The sequence below is a fragment of the Stegodyphus dumicola genome, chromosome 1, assembly GCF_044657685.1.
Source record: "Stegodyphus dumicola isolate Sdum_Otavi_A_Nest chromosome 1, ASM4465768v1".
Lineage (NCBI taxonomy): Eukaryota > Metazoa > Arthropoda > Arachnida > Araneae > Eresidae > Stegodyphus > Stegodyphus dumicola.
The window spans coordinates 243,026,639-243,048,352 of record NC_140768.1 but is presented as its reverse complement, the minus strand read 5'-3'; the positions used below and the strand labels follow the sequence as shown (position 1 = coordinate 243,048,352).

The window sequence follows — 21,714 nt, the reverse complement described above, 5'->3', positions numbered from 1 at the left end:
ATAAAATTATACAGCGTCATATTTATTTTCAAAATCCATAGAACTGCAACAAACTACAACAAAAATCAGATGATTGCCACTATTACAGTGATAAACTATGAAAAGAAAATACACAACTGAGGTTGGGTTCTAACATATCCTAGTTGGGTACTCACGTTTTAGGTCTTCCGGTGATAATATGTTCACCGGAATCTGGCAACAATTTTTAGTTGTTCAATGTCAGTGTGAGTGTAATCGTAGTTTTATTAATTATAATTATATTTAAATTGCGAAATATAGATATAAAATCTTAGATAATCCTTTAATAATTCCCCTTTTGCATTTCGAAATGGTTACTAGGTTGCATTATAAATATGCATTTTTAAGAGCATTTTGCTACTGACAATAGGCAAATTGTTACGATCATTTGTTTGTTTATTAACTTTTTTAATTATCATGCAAAGTAAGTTATTTCAGTTCTTATTTCAAGTATAAATTTTGCATGCGTATTTAAAAAATTATTAATAACGGGCATCATTTTTCAGTAATTTGATCATAAAATTATTTTTCATGTATTTAAATTAAAATTCAAAAACCAGAGCTAGGGTATTTAAAATTTGGAGGTGTGTATTTTTAATTGCTTTTGATGATAAGATAAGAATGACTTTTTTTTTTCAACGGTATGTAAAATAGAGACTAATACATTCACTAGAAAATTCGACGCTATTTAACTCGGCCGTAAATATATGTATATAAACTTATGTGGCTGAATCTTGAAATAGCGGTAAAAAACAGTTGTGTATTGTGTGTATGGGATATTATCGCGTGGTTCTGTAATTTTAGTGTGACTGATGTCTGGGTACTTGTTTATGATTTATTTATAGTGCCGTCGGTCATTCAGATGACATAAATTCAAAAATATGTAAAACTACAGATTTGCGTCACTGAATGTAAATAAATGTACATTATTATCTCTTTGTCTTTTTCATGTAGTAAAGTTAATTTTAGAAAAATTAAATGTACTCTAGAATGCTAGAATGAAGAAATTTCAGTTAACAAGTCCGAAATCAAGTTGGGTAAAGTGCAGAATCAGGCACTTATTTGTTTGGCGCTTTTAACAAGAGTAAAAAAGAATTGGATTTTTGTGAATTTCCTTTGACTTTTTAAGTGAAAATAGGTTGATGTGTACATGGATAAAATGAAGGGAGTGCACAATGCAATTTTTGTGCAATTCTGGGATGTTTTTTTAAGTGAAAATAGGTCGATGTGTACATGGATACTGAGTATGTGCAATTCTTAAAAACGTGCCAAGCAGTGGGTGATTCTGCACTTTCTGCATCATATACATGAAAGTTTTAAATACAGTGAAACCTCTCAAAAGATACTCAGCCACATTTCCAGATAGTTTTCGTTATCCGTGCCCACATCCACAGAAACCAAAGAGACGGTGTTCATTACTTGTGTTTGTTTATTTCATCAAAAATACTTTTCTAAGATACCTCTGACTATCATACTTACTCAAACGCACTACACGGACATGCCACACGATACACAAGAAATAACACACTTTTAGAAGTGGTTGCATGAGGTGGTTCACTGCATTTGTTAAGCTGAAATGGAAATTTGTTTTTTAATAAAAATGTTAAGTAAATGGGCTATGATTTCTAAAATCTTTAGATCTTTATTATTGATAGAATTGAAGTGAGTCTTGGAAGCCAGAACTCATAAGTTGGAAAAAAAAAAAGTATTATACATAATTGTAACATCAGAGCTTAGTGAACAAGTTGCCTGTATTATAAGTCAACTGATGCCGACTTGTAAGCCAAGAGACATGCATAAATTCATTAGTTTTGAAGTTGTAGCTAAATAGAAAAAAAATTATAAAAAGCAAGATTTTGTTAAGTAAATATCCATCCATTTTATAAATTTGTGTAGTTCAATTATGATTAGTGATTTTTTTATTATTTCAATTTTCAATCTTCAAGAAGCAATGACTGGCTTACTTATAGTTGAAGTATTTTAATAGTAATATAGTGTTTCACTAATGGCAAAAACCTGCTTTCCTAAATAAATTGGTGTAGCAAATGCATCGGTAATGTGCATGCCGCCAAGACGGTATAGTGGTTAGGAGAGCCTAGTGCGATACCAAACTGCCTAGGTTCGAATCCCAAAGGCATGGTTGTAACTGTCTGTCCCGTCATGCAGTGGTGGCTACCTATTAGGAGCCTCTACAATAAAATGGCCACCACTTCTGACCTTTGGAGTGTCCAATGTTGAATAGGCAAGTATCCACAATTTAATTAAAAAGTATATAATAATGTGCCTTAGCACTTGCAATTGTAAATTTCAGATTTTTTCATTAAAATGCATTACATGACCAAAATTGCTAATCAGGAAGGCATATGTTATGTAACTCATATTTTTAGACTTGTGTGAGAGATTTGCTATTAACTATTCAAGAGATGTTTAATCCTCTAGTTGCCTACCCTGCAATTTCCACTGGTAACATTAAATGTGGAAAAATTTGCGGCTAATCTTTGGAGTAACAGGTAGTTTGGTGACATTTTGGTAAGGCAATAAAGCTAGCTAGGACTTTAGCAGTGTAACATGGGGCACAGCTTTAGTATTAGTCCTTTTTGGCGACATTTTGGAGCAATAAATGAAAAATTATGATAACCTTGGTAACCCTAAATACTGAGCTTCAAACATGCCGCCATTTCTGTCCACGTAACTTTAATGAATTTGATAGGTATCAGAGCTTTGATGGCAGGAGAGATAAATTGTGTGTTTTTCTTAAAGTTACTTTTGTGTTAGGAAAGCACAACATTTAAAATATTTTTTTAAAAGCCAAATTTTTGTTAAAACTGGTGCTTTTACTATTACATCACATAAGTCTTGACATTTTTTCATATGTCAACTCTGCATATTATTATAAATTCCACCCCCCCCCCCAAGGAAAAAAAAAACACATTTTCAGTAGCATGAGGTAAACTCTTGGGGTTTCCTTTGCTAATGAGATCAAAATTACCATGGTCTAAAAATACTTATTTACCTCATATTAGAACTAAAGGGATGTGTAATTGCATGAATTCATAGGTTCAAATCAAGACCAAAATCAGGTTTCATTATTGCTTTTATAACATTTTCATAATTTGTCTGACTATAAAAAATATAATGTTGCTTAGATTATGGAATATGTTGCTTATAATTTAGAGTTCTCAAATTTTGTAAATTTTACAACCTAACAGCTGTATATGAATAACCTTCACTGAGTATTATTACTTTTATTAATAGTATGTTGACATAACAGTCGACTTTTTATTTTAAATTTTATGCAAATTTTCTACATTACTTAAACATTTTATCTAACAGAAATCTGAATTTTTTGTAATAAAAACTCTATAATAAAAGTAAGAGTACAATTTATATATAAAAATTTGACTACATGGGAAGCACTTAGATACTGATTTCAATGTCTTTAAATGTTATTATCATAAAGTTTAGATATATTCTTATTAAGATATACTTTTATTCTATTATAAAGTTTAGATGTACAGAACAGAAGGCACACTTTGTGCTTACGACTCAGTCAACCACTTGTGGCAAGATAACTTATGATAACAATTAAGTTCAAATGTAAAATTTAAATTCAAATAAATTTGTAGCCCAAACTCTGCACAAATCAATTTAATGCAAAGTTGGTTAAAAACTTAACTGGCATGGAATTCAACTATCAGCAATTATAATGCAAGGCTGAAGACTACAAATCTTTTCTTATCTAGCAACCTATTAATGTGGCCTCAAAAGGCAAAACACGGTTTGTTTTACAAAATAAAATCTTCATTTGGATTCTGGTGAGAAAACGGATGGAGGAAATTGACAGTAAAGATCCCAAGCATAAAATAAATCTGGTTACAAAATAAAGGAACGTTACAATATACTTTGTTCCCTGATTAATTATTCAGTACATAAAATAGTGTAATGCATTTTTGTATTTAGTTTATTTAAATGCTTTCCAAAACTGACAGGATTTTGCAAACATATTGACCATATATTTCGACCTATAGATGCAACACTTCTCTTCAGAAGTAAGATTTAGAATTAAGAAATAAGAAAATAAAAGAGAATTATGAATAGAAAATAAATACATATGCTGGCTAGCAGAAGAAGAATGCCTTCATAAAGTACTTTTTAAGAGAAACTGGCTCAGATTCACATTACATCTACGGAAAACTACTAAAACTCCCATATAGCCAGCCTGAACTACCACTGTTCAGTGGCTATCACTCCACCACTAGTGGATTTCAATGACTGTTCGAATTTTTCGCAGAAATCATCATTTACGATGATTGTTGTATTATTACCATTGGTACAAAATTTACTCATTATGATAATTTAATTTTAGTTTTTAAATTATAATCATAAATTACTTGTAATAAATTGAGAGATTAAAAAATACACACTTCTTAATATTTTTACCATTTACAAAATTTAATCATAAAAAATATTTCTAACACTGGTACAAAACTTGCCCATTATAATTGAATTTGATTTCCTTCACTTTGAAATATTTTTTTTTATTTTCTTTTAATAACAGAATCTAAGAAACTGAAGTAACATATACTAGTTTGAAATGCATTTATTAACCTTTTGTAAATTTCATTATTCATAAACATAAAAATTAACCTTTTGTAAATTTAAAATATTAGCTAAGTACTAATATAATAAAATATAAATATGAACTAACTACTTAAAATATTAATGTTTAATACATTATATTTTGTAATTAAAAATGTTAACATTTTGTAAATTTCATTACTCATAACATAATAATTGTCATAAATTCATTTACAGTAGTGTTTCAAGAATTTATCATAGCAGTACTAGAAATATTGAAAATTAGAGAAAGACTGTTTATTCTGATTAAGAGCTTATTTTTTAGGATTGTTATTTAGTCTAGATCGGGTTTTGTTGACAATCTGCCATTTTTTTTCCTATCTTCAAAACCGGGTCTACCTTGGCAACCGAAGTTTGTCGCCAAATAAAAAAATCGCCAAAAGGACCAATACTAAAGCTGTTCCTAACATGGATAAAGTCAAGAGTGTGCACAATGCCATTTTTGTGCAATTCTGGGATTTTTTTTAAGTGAAAATAGGTTGACGTGTACATGGATACCGTGTATGTGCAATTCTTAAAAACGCGGCAAGCAGTTTGCGATTCTTCACGATCTCTCAATTTCGCACCTAATCTTCGTCTTGATTAAGCACTTTTGTTCCATAAAAGTTCTAGCATAAGCGTAATTCGGATAGCAGATTGTTGGGGGGGGGGGAAAAAAACCACATGCCTTTACTTCATGAAAACAAAATGGCGTCCAAACAAAAACTAGCAGGTTGCTGTAGCAGGGTTGGTCGGCAAATTTTCGCCAAAAAATCGCCAAATTGCCATAATACAAAGATTAGCCAAATTTGCTTATTCTTTGATATCCACATTCATGCATATGTTACCTCTACTGAAAACATATTATGCTGTTTATTTATTTAACCATCAGTAATGCATTTTGTGCTATATTTAGACGGAATAAATCATGCTATGTTCAAGATATGGGGTAGGTTGTTCACTAAATTTCATACGTATGCATAAATTTCATGTATCAGTGTGTAGATTTTAAATATGAAATATAAAAATATTCATTTGCGCTTAGAAGCGGTGTAACACCAGGGTGCCTGGGTCAAGGACCCTACCCCTTGTCAAACATCTAGGTTGTTTCGAATGCTGTCATGAGTAACTAACATAAGATATAATATTATTTTTTTAAATGAAATATGATATTTTTGAATAATGGGATAAGATATTCTAGCAGAAATAAAGTGTGCTTCGATTTCCAATAAAGGCCTGAAAATGCAATCTGGGAGAGAATTAAAAAAATATGCAGTATTTGAAGTGATTTTTATTTTAAAAAATTGAGCAATCGGAGGATTAATTGTATTTTCTTCCTTAAACAACTTATATTTCGTAAGTTAAAATTTCGTTAAGTAAAAATTTCAGTAAGTGTAGGTGACTTTTCCTTTTCATTCTATAAATAATTACTTTTGAAGTATTTAATTTATGTGACTTCAATTAATTAAGAATTTTTGATTGAGATGTCTTGAAATTAGTTGCAACATACTTTCCAGAAAATCAACAATTATCTCAAAATGTACATTTTTCAAATTTTCTGTTCTTTTAATTTATTATTACAACACAAAGTCAAGATGCAGACTTATCAGAACTTAGGCAGTTCTAGATTTGGGATTTCTCTGGATATTAGATCATCGGTTCAAATCTTGTAAGATTACGTGTAGAAATTATAAAATTAAAAATATGAAATAGTGATTTATTAAATAATAAAGTATTTGTGACTTTAAGGGTTTCAAAATTGAAAAACAAACAAAAAAAAAAAAAAAAAAAAAAGGTCAGTATTTATTTTATTGCTTAATTAAATGTGTCTTTCAATTTAAGTTGTTTAAGTAACTTCATTCTTTGTGCTAATATTTTCTCTCGAATTCTATAGATAGACCTTATTCAGTTACAAAGTTCCATTGTTCAAATACTATAATTGCTGTGCAAAGAATTACCTCTAAATTGCCATTTGAAATTTCTTCATTCTAAACAACTTCTCTAACTTTTTTTCATTCTCAATAGTGAAATTTTCTGGATTTAGAGCCATACTATAAGTTTCACCGTATGCAAGTTGACTGATGATCAACACATTTTCATCGCAATGAAAAACTTTAATTATATCATCTTCATTTATTATTACTTCTCAACATTTCTTCAAAAATTACATTAATTAGAAAATTTTGCTTTTTGTTTGAAAGCTTCAAACTCGTGGCTCTCATCATAAAACTTAGCTAGCATCTGCTATAAACCATTGATAACATATCATGAGATTGACAACATAAAACATGTTCCACTAAATTTTGTTTTGCTTCTTTCACACACTTAAAAAATTAAGCCTGAATTATATTAGTTATTTACTATACTTATGCCTGTGTCCCACACATTGTTAAGGTTTACCTGAGTCCAGAATAATTAAATTTCTACATATACTTAAGGCTTATCCAGGACTGGCGCTGAATATTTTGCAGCCTAGTACAATCTCTGCTGCCCCTAAATTCTGCTGCCACGCGCCTTCCTAAATTCTAAAAATTTTGTGACCTAGTGTGTTCCCTAAATTCTAAAGATTTTGCCATCCTTTAATTTTATTGCTTTGTGCTTCTCTAAATTCTAAAAATTTTTAACCTTATATATTCTTCCATTTGGTACAGTTGTACCAGCTCTAGCACCAGTTCTGGGCTTATCTGAATAAATCAGTTGCTCTCAAATCAGAGAGCACTAAATGTAATCTTTCAGGGTATGAGTATCATGTGCAAAATCTATTCTTTTGCATATGAAAAGAAATTTCTGCTAAATTTCTCATCCTCTAAATTCACAGTTCAGACAGTGTAGTAGCTGGAGTTTGTAATCATCCCTAAGTGTGGTGTGGACCTTAAAGGTATGCTCTTTGGTATTCAACTATTAAATTTTTTTCTTTAAAAATTTTTTTTAGACATGGCTGCGTGAGTCATTTCTCAAGCTGCCGTGTGTTGATAGTCATATGGTGATGAAAGCAAAAAATAATAAATAATTATTTACCAGGTGGGCATGGGGATTATTCAATAGGTATAAACTCAATGGTGTTTTGATGTTTAGTTTTGAAATGTATGCCAAGCTAATAAGCTGCTGCAGAGTGAAATTATTGATCTTACAGATTTATGCTAATAAATGATTGTTTCTTCAATATGGAGGTATTTTATATAGTGCTAAAGTAAAATTAAGAATTGGACTTTCCACCATGCTTTATTATGAAAAAATATCAAATGCATATGCATAAAGCATACAAAAAAATTTCTAGAAAAAGGAAAAGAAGGTTGCTGGGGTCTCGATTTTAGATTATTCCAGATGTTGAACATCCAGAATTCGTCCAGATTTGTACTGTATTTTTTTTCCAAGGGGGCCATTTTCCTTTTAAAGCATTTGAAATGCTCTAAAAGGTATGTTTATAATCTTCGTAGTTTTCAATGTAGGTGAATGGTTCAATTTGTAAAACAACTACAGTTTAAGTATGCGCAAAGAACTAAATTATGCAGGAATTTGTTATCTTAGTGATAACAGGTACCCATTCTTTTAAATGTTCTTACATAAGAGTCAGGCACATGGAAAGTAAATTGCGTTAAATTATGTTTGGGCGCTAGGATTTTTTTAATCATCTTTTAATCTCTCTCTTTATTATTTTTTTATTTTTTATTTATTTATTTATTTATTTATTTTTAAGTTTACTATGTGCAATAATTTAATAGGTTACAACTTTCCTCCATGCAGGACCAACGATTTCACAGAAGCCCCATAAAGATATGACAGTTGTGTCAGGATAAGCACCCGCATGTAGACATTTAGCAAGTCCAGAAAATCCACGGCAGTTAATTTCTCAGGCAAAGTCCTCCTATCTTTACTTTATCTAACACAAGTTTCTGTCTATTCTAACAGCGATTCTTAACAGTCTTTTGATTGCTTCTTTGCTTAATTTTAAGTAGTTCCTAACAGGATACTCTTTCCCCGTACAACAACATCCAAGCTTATATGTAGACTTTATGAGGCTCTTAGCCGTCTATTCGGCTGCGTTCCCGGAGCAGGATGGAGCAGAGAGTAGATGGTTTCTGCCAGGAAGATAACACACTGTGAGGCTAAGGCCAGGTCAGTGGTCTTCCTTGGTGGCGCTCACTCACTCACTTGTTTATGGTGTTTAAAAATTGGAGTTAAGAAACTATTTATTTCAGATAGTCCCATGAAGTTTTTATTGAACTAAAGCTTTTGCTTACATTTCGTTGGACATATGATTTAAATCAGTTTGTTATTAATACCTATTATAAAGCTACCTCAGCAATGCAATGGGTAAATTCCCCATTCTGCCTTCATTTGAAAAGGTATAAAGTGAAGGAAACATATTCTCAACTTAACATGGAGGATGCTACTTTGCCATCTGACTGGGACATTTGGAAGAACCAATTTTCAGGACTCGTTGAGTTTTCACTTGTGAACGGGACTAGTAGGATTAAAAAAAATCTGCTTTGTGAATGTCTGCTAATGAGAGGTTTGATTGTGAATAAATTAAAATAAAAAGATTTACAAAAACATAAAGATGATTAAAAAATGGCGTCATCCGTGATGGGATTAAGTTTGTTAAGGAATAGAGTGTTCGTGATCAGCATTTTGATCGCTTTGAGTTTAAAAGCATAAACTACACTGTTAGAAACAAAAGTAATTTTAGAAAATTGGCAATTTTCTGTCGATCCTCGTACTGCATGCTGCTCAAAATATTTAAATTTAATCCAGTAAATATTTAACAGCCATACATATCAGCCAAATTTTGCAAATTTTTTTGTAATCTTTTAAAACTCTCTTAATTTTAAGAATTTTATGCACAAAATTCATTTTTAAGAATTTTGCAGTCTTTTGTAGAGGCATCAAAATTTATACCAATGTAGTATTTGTCACAAAATCTGTATTTTAAGTATTGGTAGACATTTTCGATATCACATTTGAATTCCTCTGTATTACATCAAAAACAAGTTTCTACCATTTTAGGATATGGATTTTGTTGTAGTATATCACAATGTTTAGTGACTTCTCAGCATTTGGGTGAGATTAAAAGAAATTTTGTTTTAAAATTTTTATTCAATTTTTCAGACAAATATTATATGCTAAAATTACCTTTTTTCAATAAAAAGTAACATTAAAGTGAAGCAAATGTATGCTTTATGTCAAGTTAAAAAGTGTCTTTACCTTTCATTTTGGTGATTTTTGAATATCTCGATTTTGAAATTTAAATAAGCTGATAAATGTTATAAAGCAGTGGTTTTGAATCACTGTTTAGCAGAATGAGACAAGCTGCTGCTAATATATTAATTTTCTTTGTCTTATTTTCCTTTTCCTTTTTTTTTTAATTTCTTTTTTTTTTTTTTTTTTGCCCCCTCCATTTATAAGACTTCTCCTTAGCTATTACTACAGAATATTCTGGTATGTGTCAATCTTTCTGAAAAATTCCCTTTATGCTTTTTTCTGAATTTTTTTCAAAATTTTTTTGATATTATTATCACATTGGATGTATGACATTGCTATTAAGCCATTAGCATTTTCATATCACATGATCAAGTGATCTGAGAGTTCTTGAAATTAAATTGGACCTTTTCTTTCAAACTATAGGAATGACCACCTATTTATTTATAGAAAGATTTCTAGTAATAACACATCTTCCAGTGGCTTTCCCATTTATCTTTGATTGGGTTTATTCTGTAGAATCTGCTGGGCCATTTCGTATGATTAATATTGTAGTCCTGCTTTTTAACACAACTTCTTAGAAGTGGGGCTGTTTACTGATAGCCACGATTTTAATAAATATATGCATTCAGTGTTAAAAAACCTCCAAATTTTCCATAGGATAACTGCTTTTTTTTACATAATGCTTAACACATCATGTAAGTTGGCCTTAAGATTTTAACTGAATAATCAGTATTTTAAAGTATACCTAGCTTATAAACCCACTTCTCTTTATTACTAAACATCCAAGCTTTTAAACTTTGAAAGCATAAGAGTCAACTTTTAGATAGAGAAGCAGAAGATTCTTTGTAGAAGGACAATTTCCAAATGTGAAGATCTGAGTAATTCAGATACTGATTGGGATCAATATGATGATGCTGTAGCTGTAGATAAAAAGAAAATAAATGAACACCTTTTTTAAGATGATGATGACTGTAGGATTATGCTCGTGATTAATATAAGTTAATAAAAGAAATAACAATTTTTCCTGCATAAATTCATTTTTCATATGTTTCACAAGTATAAATGGTTGCTGTTATTATTTTTTCCTTCTTGAAGTTTGTATAAAATTTCTTTTTGTCATTTTTGTAAATAAAAAAGCTTTTCTTTTTATGGAGAATTTGAAGTGGTGAATATACAGTTAATCAATTTTATGCAGTATAATCATTAACATTGTTTATTAATCACAAATAAAAATCGTTTTTATTTTTTATACTGGGCACATAAACTTTTGAAAAAGGTTTTTTTGGGGAGGGGGGAGGTCTCAGATGCTTAGAATATTTCTGTATATACCAAACAATATAAACTTAAATAAATTAAAAATAGAATTCCAAGAAAAATAAATGTAGACGCAGAAATTCAGTATATACACTGGTTATCATAAATTAAGGAAAAATCATGATTACTGAAAAAGTTACATGTAGAATTTTATGAAACTTACCCACAATATACAACACATAGTAAGGTATCAAGTAACATAAAAAGAAATTACCAGACAATTATGGTAATATAGAAATTAACATATGACTAAAATGAACAAATTGAAGATGTCAGTGTGCTATAGTAAAAGTACCTTCAATATGGAATATGATCGCCTCTAGAAGCAATACAGCACATTCAGCGATGTGTGATGCTTTCAATTATGCGGTGTATAAGTTCCATAGGAAGCGAGAGCCATTGCTCTTGCAAAGCAGTTGGGAGTGCGGCAAAGGTCTGAGGAGGCAGATTGAGAGCATGTAGACGTCTCCCTAAAGCATCCCAAATGTGCTCGATAGGATTCAAGTCCGAGGATCGAGCTGGCCACTCCATGCTCATAATTGTTTCCTGTTGAAGATAATCATATACGATGCGAGCCCTGTGTGGTCTTGCATTGTCGTCCTGTAACAGGAAAGCATCACCTATTGCCCCATCATATGGGCGCACATAAGCATCAAGAATGTCGTCTCTATAAACATGAGCATTCACGGTTCCCCTTGGAAAAACACGGAGTTCTGTGCGTCCACCCAAAGAGATGCCGCTTCAAACACAGACACTGCCTCTTCCGTGTACGTCTCTTTCACGGATGTTTGACAGATGATAACAGGTTCCACGTTCTCTCCATATCAAATAATGCCTACTGTCGTGTTCTAGACTAAACCTGGACTCATCCATAAAGAGAATAGCCCTCCATTGCTCAGGCGTCCAGTGGACATGTTCTCGCGCCCACTGCAAACGGTCCCTCTTGTGGTGTAATGGGAGCAGCACACAAATGGTTGTTCGCCTTACAGACCACCTTCGTGAAGCCTTCTACACACGGTTGACGTTGACATTAACTTTCCGGTGGCTGCAGCAAGGGAGGATCTAAGAAGAGTTGGAGTAGCGGTTCTATTCCTGAGTGCACATAATGTCAAATATTGGTCATCAGCGCTCGTCGTAGCAGTTGGCCATCCTTGGCTGAACCTCCTAGATGCCAAATATGTGGTTTGAAATTGCCTCCAAAGTCTATGAACCACAGAAGGACTCGCATTTAGCCATCTGGCCACTTCTGTTTGAATTTGTCCTGCCTCTAGTCTCCCAATGGCTCTCCATCGCAGTTCTACAAGCAAATGATGCCTGGAGGTCATTTTTACGAATAGGCTATCTCAGATTTCTGATGTCACTGTCACAGTGAAATATGTGGGCTTGCTCTCAAACATGGACTTTTATGCTCCTCGCAGATGACATATTCTGAGTACAGCGCCACTAATTTGCATATTGGAGTTTTACTCAGCTACTCTTACTTGGCAACATATTCAAATTTTACATGGTTTGGCTTATTTTTGAGGGAGTTATCGCTATTTTTGTGATTTTTCCTTAATTTATGATAATCAGTGTAGTAACCAGGGGAAAAAAGCAGGCTTGTAAAGTTTCAAAGATCTTTAAAAGTTTATGAGTCAGAAGGCAGTACAATATGTATTGTATTTTTGGAACATTTATTGTGTATAAAACAATCATCATGCTATAAGATAATTATGCTAAAATATACCAAAAGGTAAATTTTTTGTCTTGTACCCAAATGACAGGTTTTAGAAGATTCACGTTGGGTATGTTAAAATACTGTGTGGTTTTTCTATTAGTTACCCATATAAAGCAGTGGCTATATACGGTTTATAAATGTTGACAGCAAAATATATGTATATATATATATATAAAATATAGGGAGATTGGTAGAAGTATTTTAAGGCAAATTAAGTAAACAAATAAAATGCAGGGAGTAATATGCTTTAGCTGAGAGAGTGACCTTTGAAATGCAGTTGAAAATATTTTTGTCACAAGAGCTCCAGGTATAAGATAACAATCTTGAATTGCCACCTGGAAAGAGGATCAAAGCATATATGGCAATAGCAAGTTTACCATTGGCACCTCATTACATCATATACACTTAATAATGTAATATTAAGATGGCTGTCATGATTTCATCCAAATTCTGATCAGAGGGTCAGATGCCATACTGTTGTGTTTAAAGCTTCTGAGGCGTAATGATGATGAAGACTGTTATCTTTTTCATAATGCATATGATACCACATACATGATTTAAAACTTTTTTCTATAAAAAACAAGTTATATGCTGTCAGATTTGGTGTTTATTTCAGACATCTTGGGCAAGTTATAAGTGTATCAATATGATCATGTATTAATTTAATTCCCTATCAGTTGGTAAATGTGTTATTTCAGCAACATAACATCAATCCTGAGTATGGTCTGTGTAATTCAACATGCAGTGCATACAGATAATTTAACCTTATTAGCCGTCATATTTATCCAATTTAAGTTAGCTGTGGATATGGATAGATGGATAAATATTATGAATAAAATTGTGTGTTATATTCTTACAGGCTCATTGGAGGGCAGAGTAGGCTGTTAATTTGCAGCTGAAATGCAATGGCCGATATGGGATCAGCAAGCTTTTTACATATCGGGGATATTGTCTCCCTCTATGCAGAAGGAAATGTGTGTGGCTTTTTAAGTACTTTAGGGTGAGTTTTGTCAATTTTTTAAATATTTTTTTCCGAAACAATTATTTTTGTATTTATAGTATTTTTCTATTAGATAATGTTGGGCCAAATCTATGCTTGTGGTGCAAATATTAACGTCACCATATGTCATGTAAATCTAAAAATAAGAAAACTGATATCATAAAAAATGTAAATTATAAAATCCAGTAAGAATGAACTAAAAATGAAAAGATAAAAATTAAACAGCAGAAGTGGAAAATGTAAATACAGTCAAAAGTCTTTAATCCGGACTCGTCGGGACTTCAGCGATTCCGGATTATCGATTTTTCCGGGTTATAGATCATCAGTTTAAATCTGGTAAGATGGCATGCAGAAATTATAAAATTAAAAATATGAAACCGTAATTTATAAAATAATGAGCAATTATGATCTAAAGGGTATCAAAATTTACAAAAAAAGAAGCTTAATATTTATTTGTTTACTTTATTAAACATTTCTTTCAACATGCGCATGCGTAAAGCATACCTCACGCATAGCCGAAATTAGAAAATTGCAACCAGAAAACTATTTGATTTGTATTCGTGATATTTATAATGACGAGGAATTTGATTTAAATCATATCAAAGACAGAGTACATCAAGATTAAATACTACATTTAGTAAGGAATTATAAGCTGAAAAAAATAAAAACATCTGCCCTGAAGATAACGATAGTGCTGACAGATCAACTTCCAGTTCATTGTGCGCCGCGATGTCCCCCCCCCCACAGAGCAGCATGAAATTGATAAATAGATTTCGGAACGGTTAAATAAACAAAGGATATGCCTTTATCCATTTTTTGTAGCAATTCGTTTTTTGTTTGATGGACATCGAAATATACTTTCGTTTTCTAGATCCTTTGGGAGGTCCAGCATCGGAAATTCTATTTGACATAATCGAAAGTTCAAGCTTACTTTTATAAAATTGCTCTTACAGTCTGCAAAAAATAATAAGCCAGATCCAATTCGAAGATTAAAGAACAACGCAATCATCAACATTAACTGAAATAGATAATTAAATAATTTTAGCTTATACCGTCCGTTATACATTAAACGCGCACGCGAAAATGATGCTAAAGCAAAGTTTAAAACATTAAACATTTAGCAATAGTAGCAATAAAAGCTCCCTGAGATAATATGTTGTGCAGAGATTGAAGACAATAAAAGGTTTCGAACTTAACCAATTTATTAACAATATAATAAAGAATAAAAACACAGAAAATAAATTTAAACAATATCAGAGTCTTAGGGAAAATATAATATAACCATCATTCATCAAATAATATTTTTACCTGGTCTCCAAAAACACTGGCATTCAATACAAACAAAAATGTCCTAAACAGTAATTATGCGGCCTAAAAATGAAGTTGGCTACACATTCAAAAAGTCCATGATCAATGGTCGAGAAAACACCTGAAATTTAAATCAAGTTCTTGAAAGCACTCAAAACCGGCCTAACTTCATTTGCATTAGTTGAACACGAGGAATCGCCGCTCACGTATTTTAAATGCCACCTTCATTGAAGAACATGGATGCCGCCCACAGCAGTCACTCACATGGTAGTCTCTGGAACCAAGGAACTCATTCTGGAACAATCGTCTTGTGGATATGAACCAAAGAACTCATTCTGGAACAACCATCTTGTATACAGGAACCAAGGAACTTTATTCAGGAACAGTCATCTTGTGAACAGGAACCAAGGAACTTTATTCACCGGACTGCATGCATCCTTCTGAAGGGGCTGGAAACCGCACACTCATGTGCCAGGAAAGCAGGAACTAGAAGAAGGGCTGAACCACAGCGACGCTAGATACTTATAGCAGAAGTAGGCATGACGTCATCTCACGGCAACCAATCAGCTATCGGCACGAATCGGCTTTCCAAATGACGTAACATCACGTTTCATTTTTGCATCTCAATTAAGTTGAAACAGTTCGTTCTCAACGCAAACAGTGGCAGTAAGAAAAAGAAGTAGAAGTAACTACTCTATCACATTAAAATAAGAACTAAACTAAATAAACATTTCAAGGAGGAGAGATGATGCAGTAAAAGGTTTACAATAAGTTATATTTTCCTACAAATGTCCCCCACATCATCATCTCCGACCTGAAATAAAAACTGAATGCCAGTATCTTTACAAAATTCAAAACAAGAATAAATAAATATCACAATTTCATTCAAATCCAAAATTTTTAAGAAAAATTTTCCTTTGGGAACATTTTATCCCATTATTCAAAAAATTTTACCATAGCAAGAAAGTCCAACATGTTACAAAACAATATAAAGACAGATATATGAACACACACTCAATACTTTTACCCAGGGCCCTGGTCACTCATACAACATTCTACACTATACAGTTTTACATTTACCTAATATCCATCATAATATGACTTATAACATATTAGTTTCAAATAAGCAAAACTCTTAATTTAAATACACACAAAAATAAATTTCATATGAAAATTGTTCCACAAAATCTTATCAGATTATGCTTAGTCAGTGGTTTTGTCATGGGATCAGCCAGATTATCTTTACTTGGAACATATTTTAAATCAAAAATTTCCCTTTTCAATAGATCATGAATGAAAAATAGTTTCACATCTATATGTTTGGTCCTCGAGTTTTCAATGGGTGATTTTGTAAAACATATAGCAGCCATGTTATCAGCAAACAATATTGGCCTCGAAACATAGTTACTTGCAATCTTAAACTGAATGCATTCATCCAAGATATTTCTAAACCAAACTATTTCTTTTGCTGATTCAGTCATGGAGATAAATTCAGCCTCCATAGTAGACAAACTCACTCCCCTTTCTTTAAATGTACGCCAAGATACAGGTGATTCTCCCAACAAAGCTATTTGTCCACTAATAGACACCATATCATCCCTGCTTGAAGCAAAATCCAAATCTGAATATATATTGAGCTTCAGTTCCTTGCATACCAGTTTAAGTTTGTGCTGTCTGGTATTGGAAATGTACCTTAAAAGTTTAAGCAATCCTTCCCAGTGAAACTTACCAGGATTGCTTTGGAACTGAGAAAATATATTAACGGCATAAGCTATATCCAGACGAGTACGATTACAAAGAAACGAGAGACATCCCAAAACATTTCTATAAGGATAGTTCATCATTTCAGTCGTTTCTTCTTGTGTACTGGGACTTTGAGACTTTGAGTATTTCGCACCTTTAACTATTGGAAGGGAAGTAATTTGTATTTTAAAAGACTTAAATCGATCAACTATGTCTTCTATATATAATTGCTGAGGAATTAAAACACTATTGTTCTCATATTCAAATTCCACACCCAAAAGCTTTCTTGTTTTACCTAAAATTTTCAAATCAAAATGTGAATTCAGGACTTTTAATATTCTTTTGGCCTGAACTTCACTTTTTCCAAACACAACTATATCATCATCATAAACCAACAGAATAACAAAATCTTTAAAACGCTAGACACAATTACACCACTCAAACTTGATAAACCCTAGGTTACATAGTGTTCTATCAAACTCGTAGTACCATAATCGCCCACTCTGATGCAAACCATACAAGGCTCTATCTAAACTACACACAAAAGTTTCTTTATCTCGCTCTACAAATCTCTGAGGTTGGGACATGTAAATTTCCTCTGATAAAAGAGCGTAGAGATAGGCGCTTTTTACGTCGCATTGTATATTTGCCCATCCAAGGTGTGCAACTAAAAGGGGAGAAAAAGAGCCTTATTACTGAAAAGTTGACTACAGGGAGAGTAGGTTTCATCATAGGTATCGTATTTAATTTGCCGATAACCCTGAGCCACTAAACGAGCTTTAAAACGAACGTTTCCAAATTCGTCATGTTTAATGTTGAAAATCCACCTGCAACCTAGTGGAGTCTTGTCTTTAGGAAGTGGAACAAGATGCCATACCTTATGCTTTCGCATGTTGGCCATTTCCTCTTCCATTGCCTCTATCCATTTAAGCTTTTTTGTGGATTTCATTGCCTTGTTATAAGTGTTTGGAATTGAAACCTCTAGTCAGCTTTCTCGGGTATATGACGTTGAAGGAGTGCCAGTTGGGTCGATTTCACCACTGTAAGTATTGCTTCCCTTGAAATCAAACAAGGTAGGATCATACTGAATATTATGTTCAGTGCAATACCTTTCTACATCATTTGGCGATCGTAGTCTTTGATTAGACCCCCTCTCAAAATAATACACATCCGTACGAGTGCCGTCTGGCCTTGGAACAGGTTTACGAAGCCAAGTTACTTGTCTCAATGTAGATTGAGTGTCAGTGCCAATTGTAGAAGAAGGTACATTGGTATCGGTTCTTTCCTCTATTTCAGGAAAATAGCCAACTGGAGTATCAGTAGATTGGAACTCTACCCTTTCTTCAGATTCCAAATCAGGAAAGGTGCCCAGTGCAGCTCCACTGCCACTTTTCTGCATTCCAATTGACTCTTTAAAAGTAGCATTTAGGGTTTCTACTACCTTTTGCTCATTTTCCAACCAAATCTTGTACCCTTTTGTTCGTACACTGTACCCAATCAATCGGCCCTTCGTTGCCTTTGGATCAAGCTTAGAATTTCTTTTAGCCTTTGGAATTCCCACATAGGCAATCGTTCCAAATGCCTTAAGGTGACGTACTGATGGTTCCGCTTAGTGTACAGTTCGAATGGGGTTCTATCATGGCCCTTATGACAAATTCTATTAAATGAATATGCAAAATACATTACTGCATCTGACCAAAATTCGGAACTCATTCCACTATCATGTAAGATTGCACGTACATTGTTGAGAGCTGTCTGATTAAATCTCTCGCAAACTCCATTCTGTTCTGGAGTATATACATCTGTAAATTCTTGCTTTACACCATTTTTATTACAATATGACCTGAATTGATCATTATCATATTCTCGCCCATTGTCAGTCCTAAAGTATTTCAGTCTAAGGTTCAAAGATCTTTCCGCATGTGCTATATCCCTTTCAAATACTTCAAACACGTGACTTTTCTCACTACCATGTAACGAGAATATTCGTCAATAAAGGAAACGAAATAACGTTCACTATTCCTACCTGGAATGTTAATAGGTCCCCATATATCAGAGAAAACCCTTTCAAGCGGCCTCGTTACTTGAATACCTTCTAAGGGTCTATAGGAGATTCGTCTTTGCTTATTGATTTGGCAATGTTCACAAAACAAATTAGGTGAGTGCTTTAAAACAGTAAGACCTTGAACTGAATGTCTCTTACTAGTCCTGACAATAGCACCATAATTTATATGACCAAACCGACCATGCTATAATTCACTATTGTTATGCTGAACTGTGGATGCCTCAAATTTTACAGATTTGCCCCCCTTTTTCACTATTTTCGGGAATACATGATAGTTACTTCTTATCAACTTAGCTTTGTACAAAGTTTCATTTTCATCATCAGTAACTTTAATTTACCCATTTTTACCATAAAATCTTGCTCCATTGATATCCACCCTAGGTCCAGATATTAAATTTCGTCTCAGTTCAGGTGAGTATAACACATCTTTAAGCAAAATAACTGTATCCCCAAATTTCATTTTAACAGTACCCTTCCCATGAATTGGAAAAGTTACCCCATCAATAGCTACTAGCATATTCTCATTTTTCATAGGAGAAAAAGTATCAAACAATTCACGATTTTTACAAAAATGATGAGATGCAGCAGTATCAAAAAATCCAACTATCATCATTTTCCTCCAAATTGTTAACATTAGCTTGAGCTATAAAATGGGACTGAGCATGGAAATTATTTTTACCTTTACTCAACTTGGGTTTATTCTTACACTTAAGAGATGCTTTATTACTACTAGATACAGCTGAGGAAACAGAAGAAGCAGGTGAGGGTGATCTGGAAAAATTACCTTTCATTCTACAGTATTTTTGAATATGACCTGGACAGCCACATTTATAACACTTGAGCCCTTTAATCTGCTTAAATTTGTGTTCACAGTGAGTACTTTGGACTTCTATAGTCTTATTGGAATTTTCCCTATCTATCTCTCTTAAATTAAGACGTGTTTCCTCTGCTAGTATTTCAAGTTCAACATTTTTAACTATGAACTTTTCATCTGGCCACCTCAAAACATTCTGAACTACTTGATCAAATTTATCTGGAAGGAACCTAAGAAACTGGAAACGTATATATATGTCTCTTACAGCCTGATTAATATCAGCTACTTGTTCAGTTTCACGTTTTAATCTAGAAGAAAAGAAACTAATACTTTCATTTGGCTTAATTTTACAATTTAAGAACTCTGAGAACAAGGACATATGTCTTGATTGATAATCTGGCTGAAAGTATTTGGCAAGCATATTCCATGCCACTACCGGGTCATCACTTTCACTTATCAAGCTTCTATATCCAGGGCTTACATTCATATAAATTAACGATAATGCCAATCGACCTATTTTGATAGTCGGCAATAATTTCTTTTGTAATACCATTAACATCATTTAAATCAGGACATTTTTCAATATCCTTGACCAAAAGCCATGCATTTTTTTCATTTAAAACAAACTTCATATCTTTGGACCATGTAAAGTAATTACATGCTTCATGTTTAGCAATATTATGCATGACACTAACAGTAGCCATATTTGAATTTCAACAAAAACTGCCCCCCAATCTCCTAAGTCCTAAATTTAACTTTAAACTTCAAAAGCCTGTACTAAAAATAACTCAGGGGCTGGGCCCATAACCAAAATGATGCTAAAGCAAAGTTTAAAGTTTAAAAAATTAAACATTTAGCAATAGTAGCAATAAAAGCTTCCTGAGATAATATGTTGTGTAGACATTGAAGACAATAAAAGGTTTCGAACTTAACCAATTTATTAACAATATAATAAAGAATAAAAACACAGAAAATAAATTTAAACAATATCAGAGTCTTAGGAAAAATATAATATAACGATCATTCATCAAATAATATTTTTACCTGGTCTCCAAAAACACTGGCATTCAATACATACAAAAATGTCCTAAACAGTAATTATGCGGCCTAAAAATGAAGTTGGCTACACATTCAAAAAGTCCATGATCAATAGTCGAGAAAACACCTGAAATTTAAATCAAGTTCTTGAAAGCACTCAAAACCGGCCTAACTCCGTTTGCATTAGTTGAACACGAGGAATCGCCGCTCACGTATTTTAAATGCCACCTTCATTGAAGAACATGGATGCCGCCCACGGCAGTCACTCACATGGTAGTCTCTGGAACCAAGGAACTCATTCTGGAACAATCATCTTGTGGATATGAACCAAAGAACTCATTCTGGAACAACCATCTTGTATACAGGAACCAAGGAACTTTATTCAGGAACAGTCATCTTGTGAACAGGAACCAAGGAACTTTATTCACCGGACTGATGCATCCTTCTGAAGGGGCTGGAAACCGCACACTCAAGTGCCAGGAAAGCAGGAACTAGAAGAAGGGCTGAGCCATAGCAACGCAAGATACTTATAGCCGTAAATGTCTTGCGCACATGCGTAAAACGCCTATGCGCATGCGCAGAAAGATTTTTAGCTTTGAGGTCCGGATTATGGGTGTCCGAATTAATGACTTTTGACTGTATAATTTAACCGCGAGAACACGCACCAATTTTTTAACACGAGAACTTGCGCCCAGTATCTCATACCCTAGTTCATTTCCGCCATTTAAATATCATTTAATACTGTTTATAAGCAAACCTTACGTAATTAAATATTACAAAATAGTACATTACAGAATTTTAGTGAATTGTGCATACTTACACGTTTAAAGACAATTTTGACAAACTACATACTGATGTTCAACATAGAGACTTTTTTC

General features: G+C 32.9%; 1 protein-coding gene across 12 annotated transcripts in view; it reads left to right on the top strand.

Annotated features, from left to right (window-relative positions):
- The first annotated feature begins 201 nt into the window (after positions 1 to 201).
- The window catches only part of Itpr (Inositol 1,4,5,-trisphosphate receptor), a 277,133-nt gene continuing 255,620 nt past the window's right edge, over positions 202 to 21,714 (top strand). For 6 of the 12 annotated variants that reach the window (XM_085827003.1, XM_085826988.1, XM_085826993.1 and 3 more), the window contains exons 1-2: positions 202 to 442; positions 13,728 to 13,868. In XM_085827003.1, the coding sequence (XP_085683129.1) occupies positions 13,774 to 13,868 (95 nt within the window). In that variant the 5' untranslated portion in view covers positions 202 to 442; positions 13,728 to 13,773. The remainder of the gene's footprint in view (positions 443 to 13,727; positions 13,869 to 21,714) is intronic. The other 6 variants (XM_085827012.1, XM_085827006.1, XM_085826974.1 and 3 more) reach the window with 1 other exon arrangement.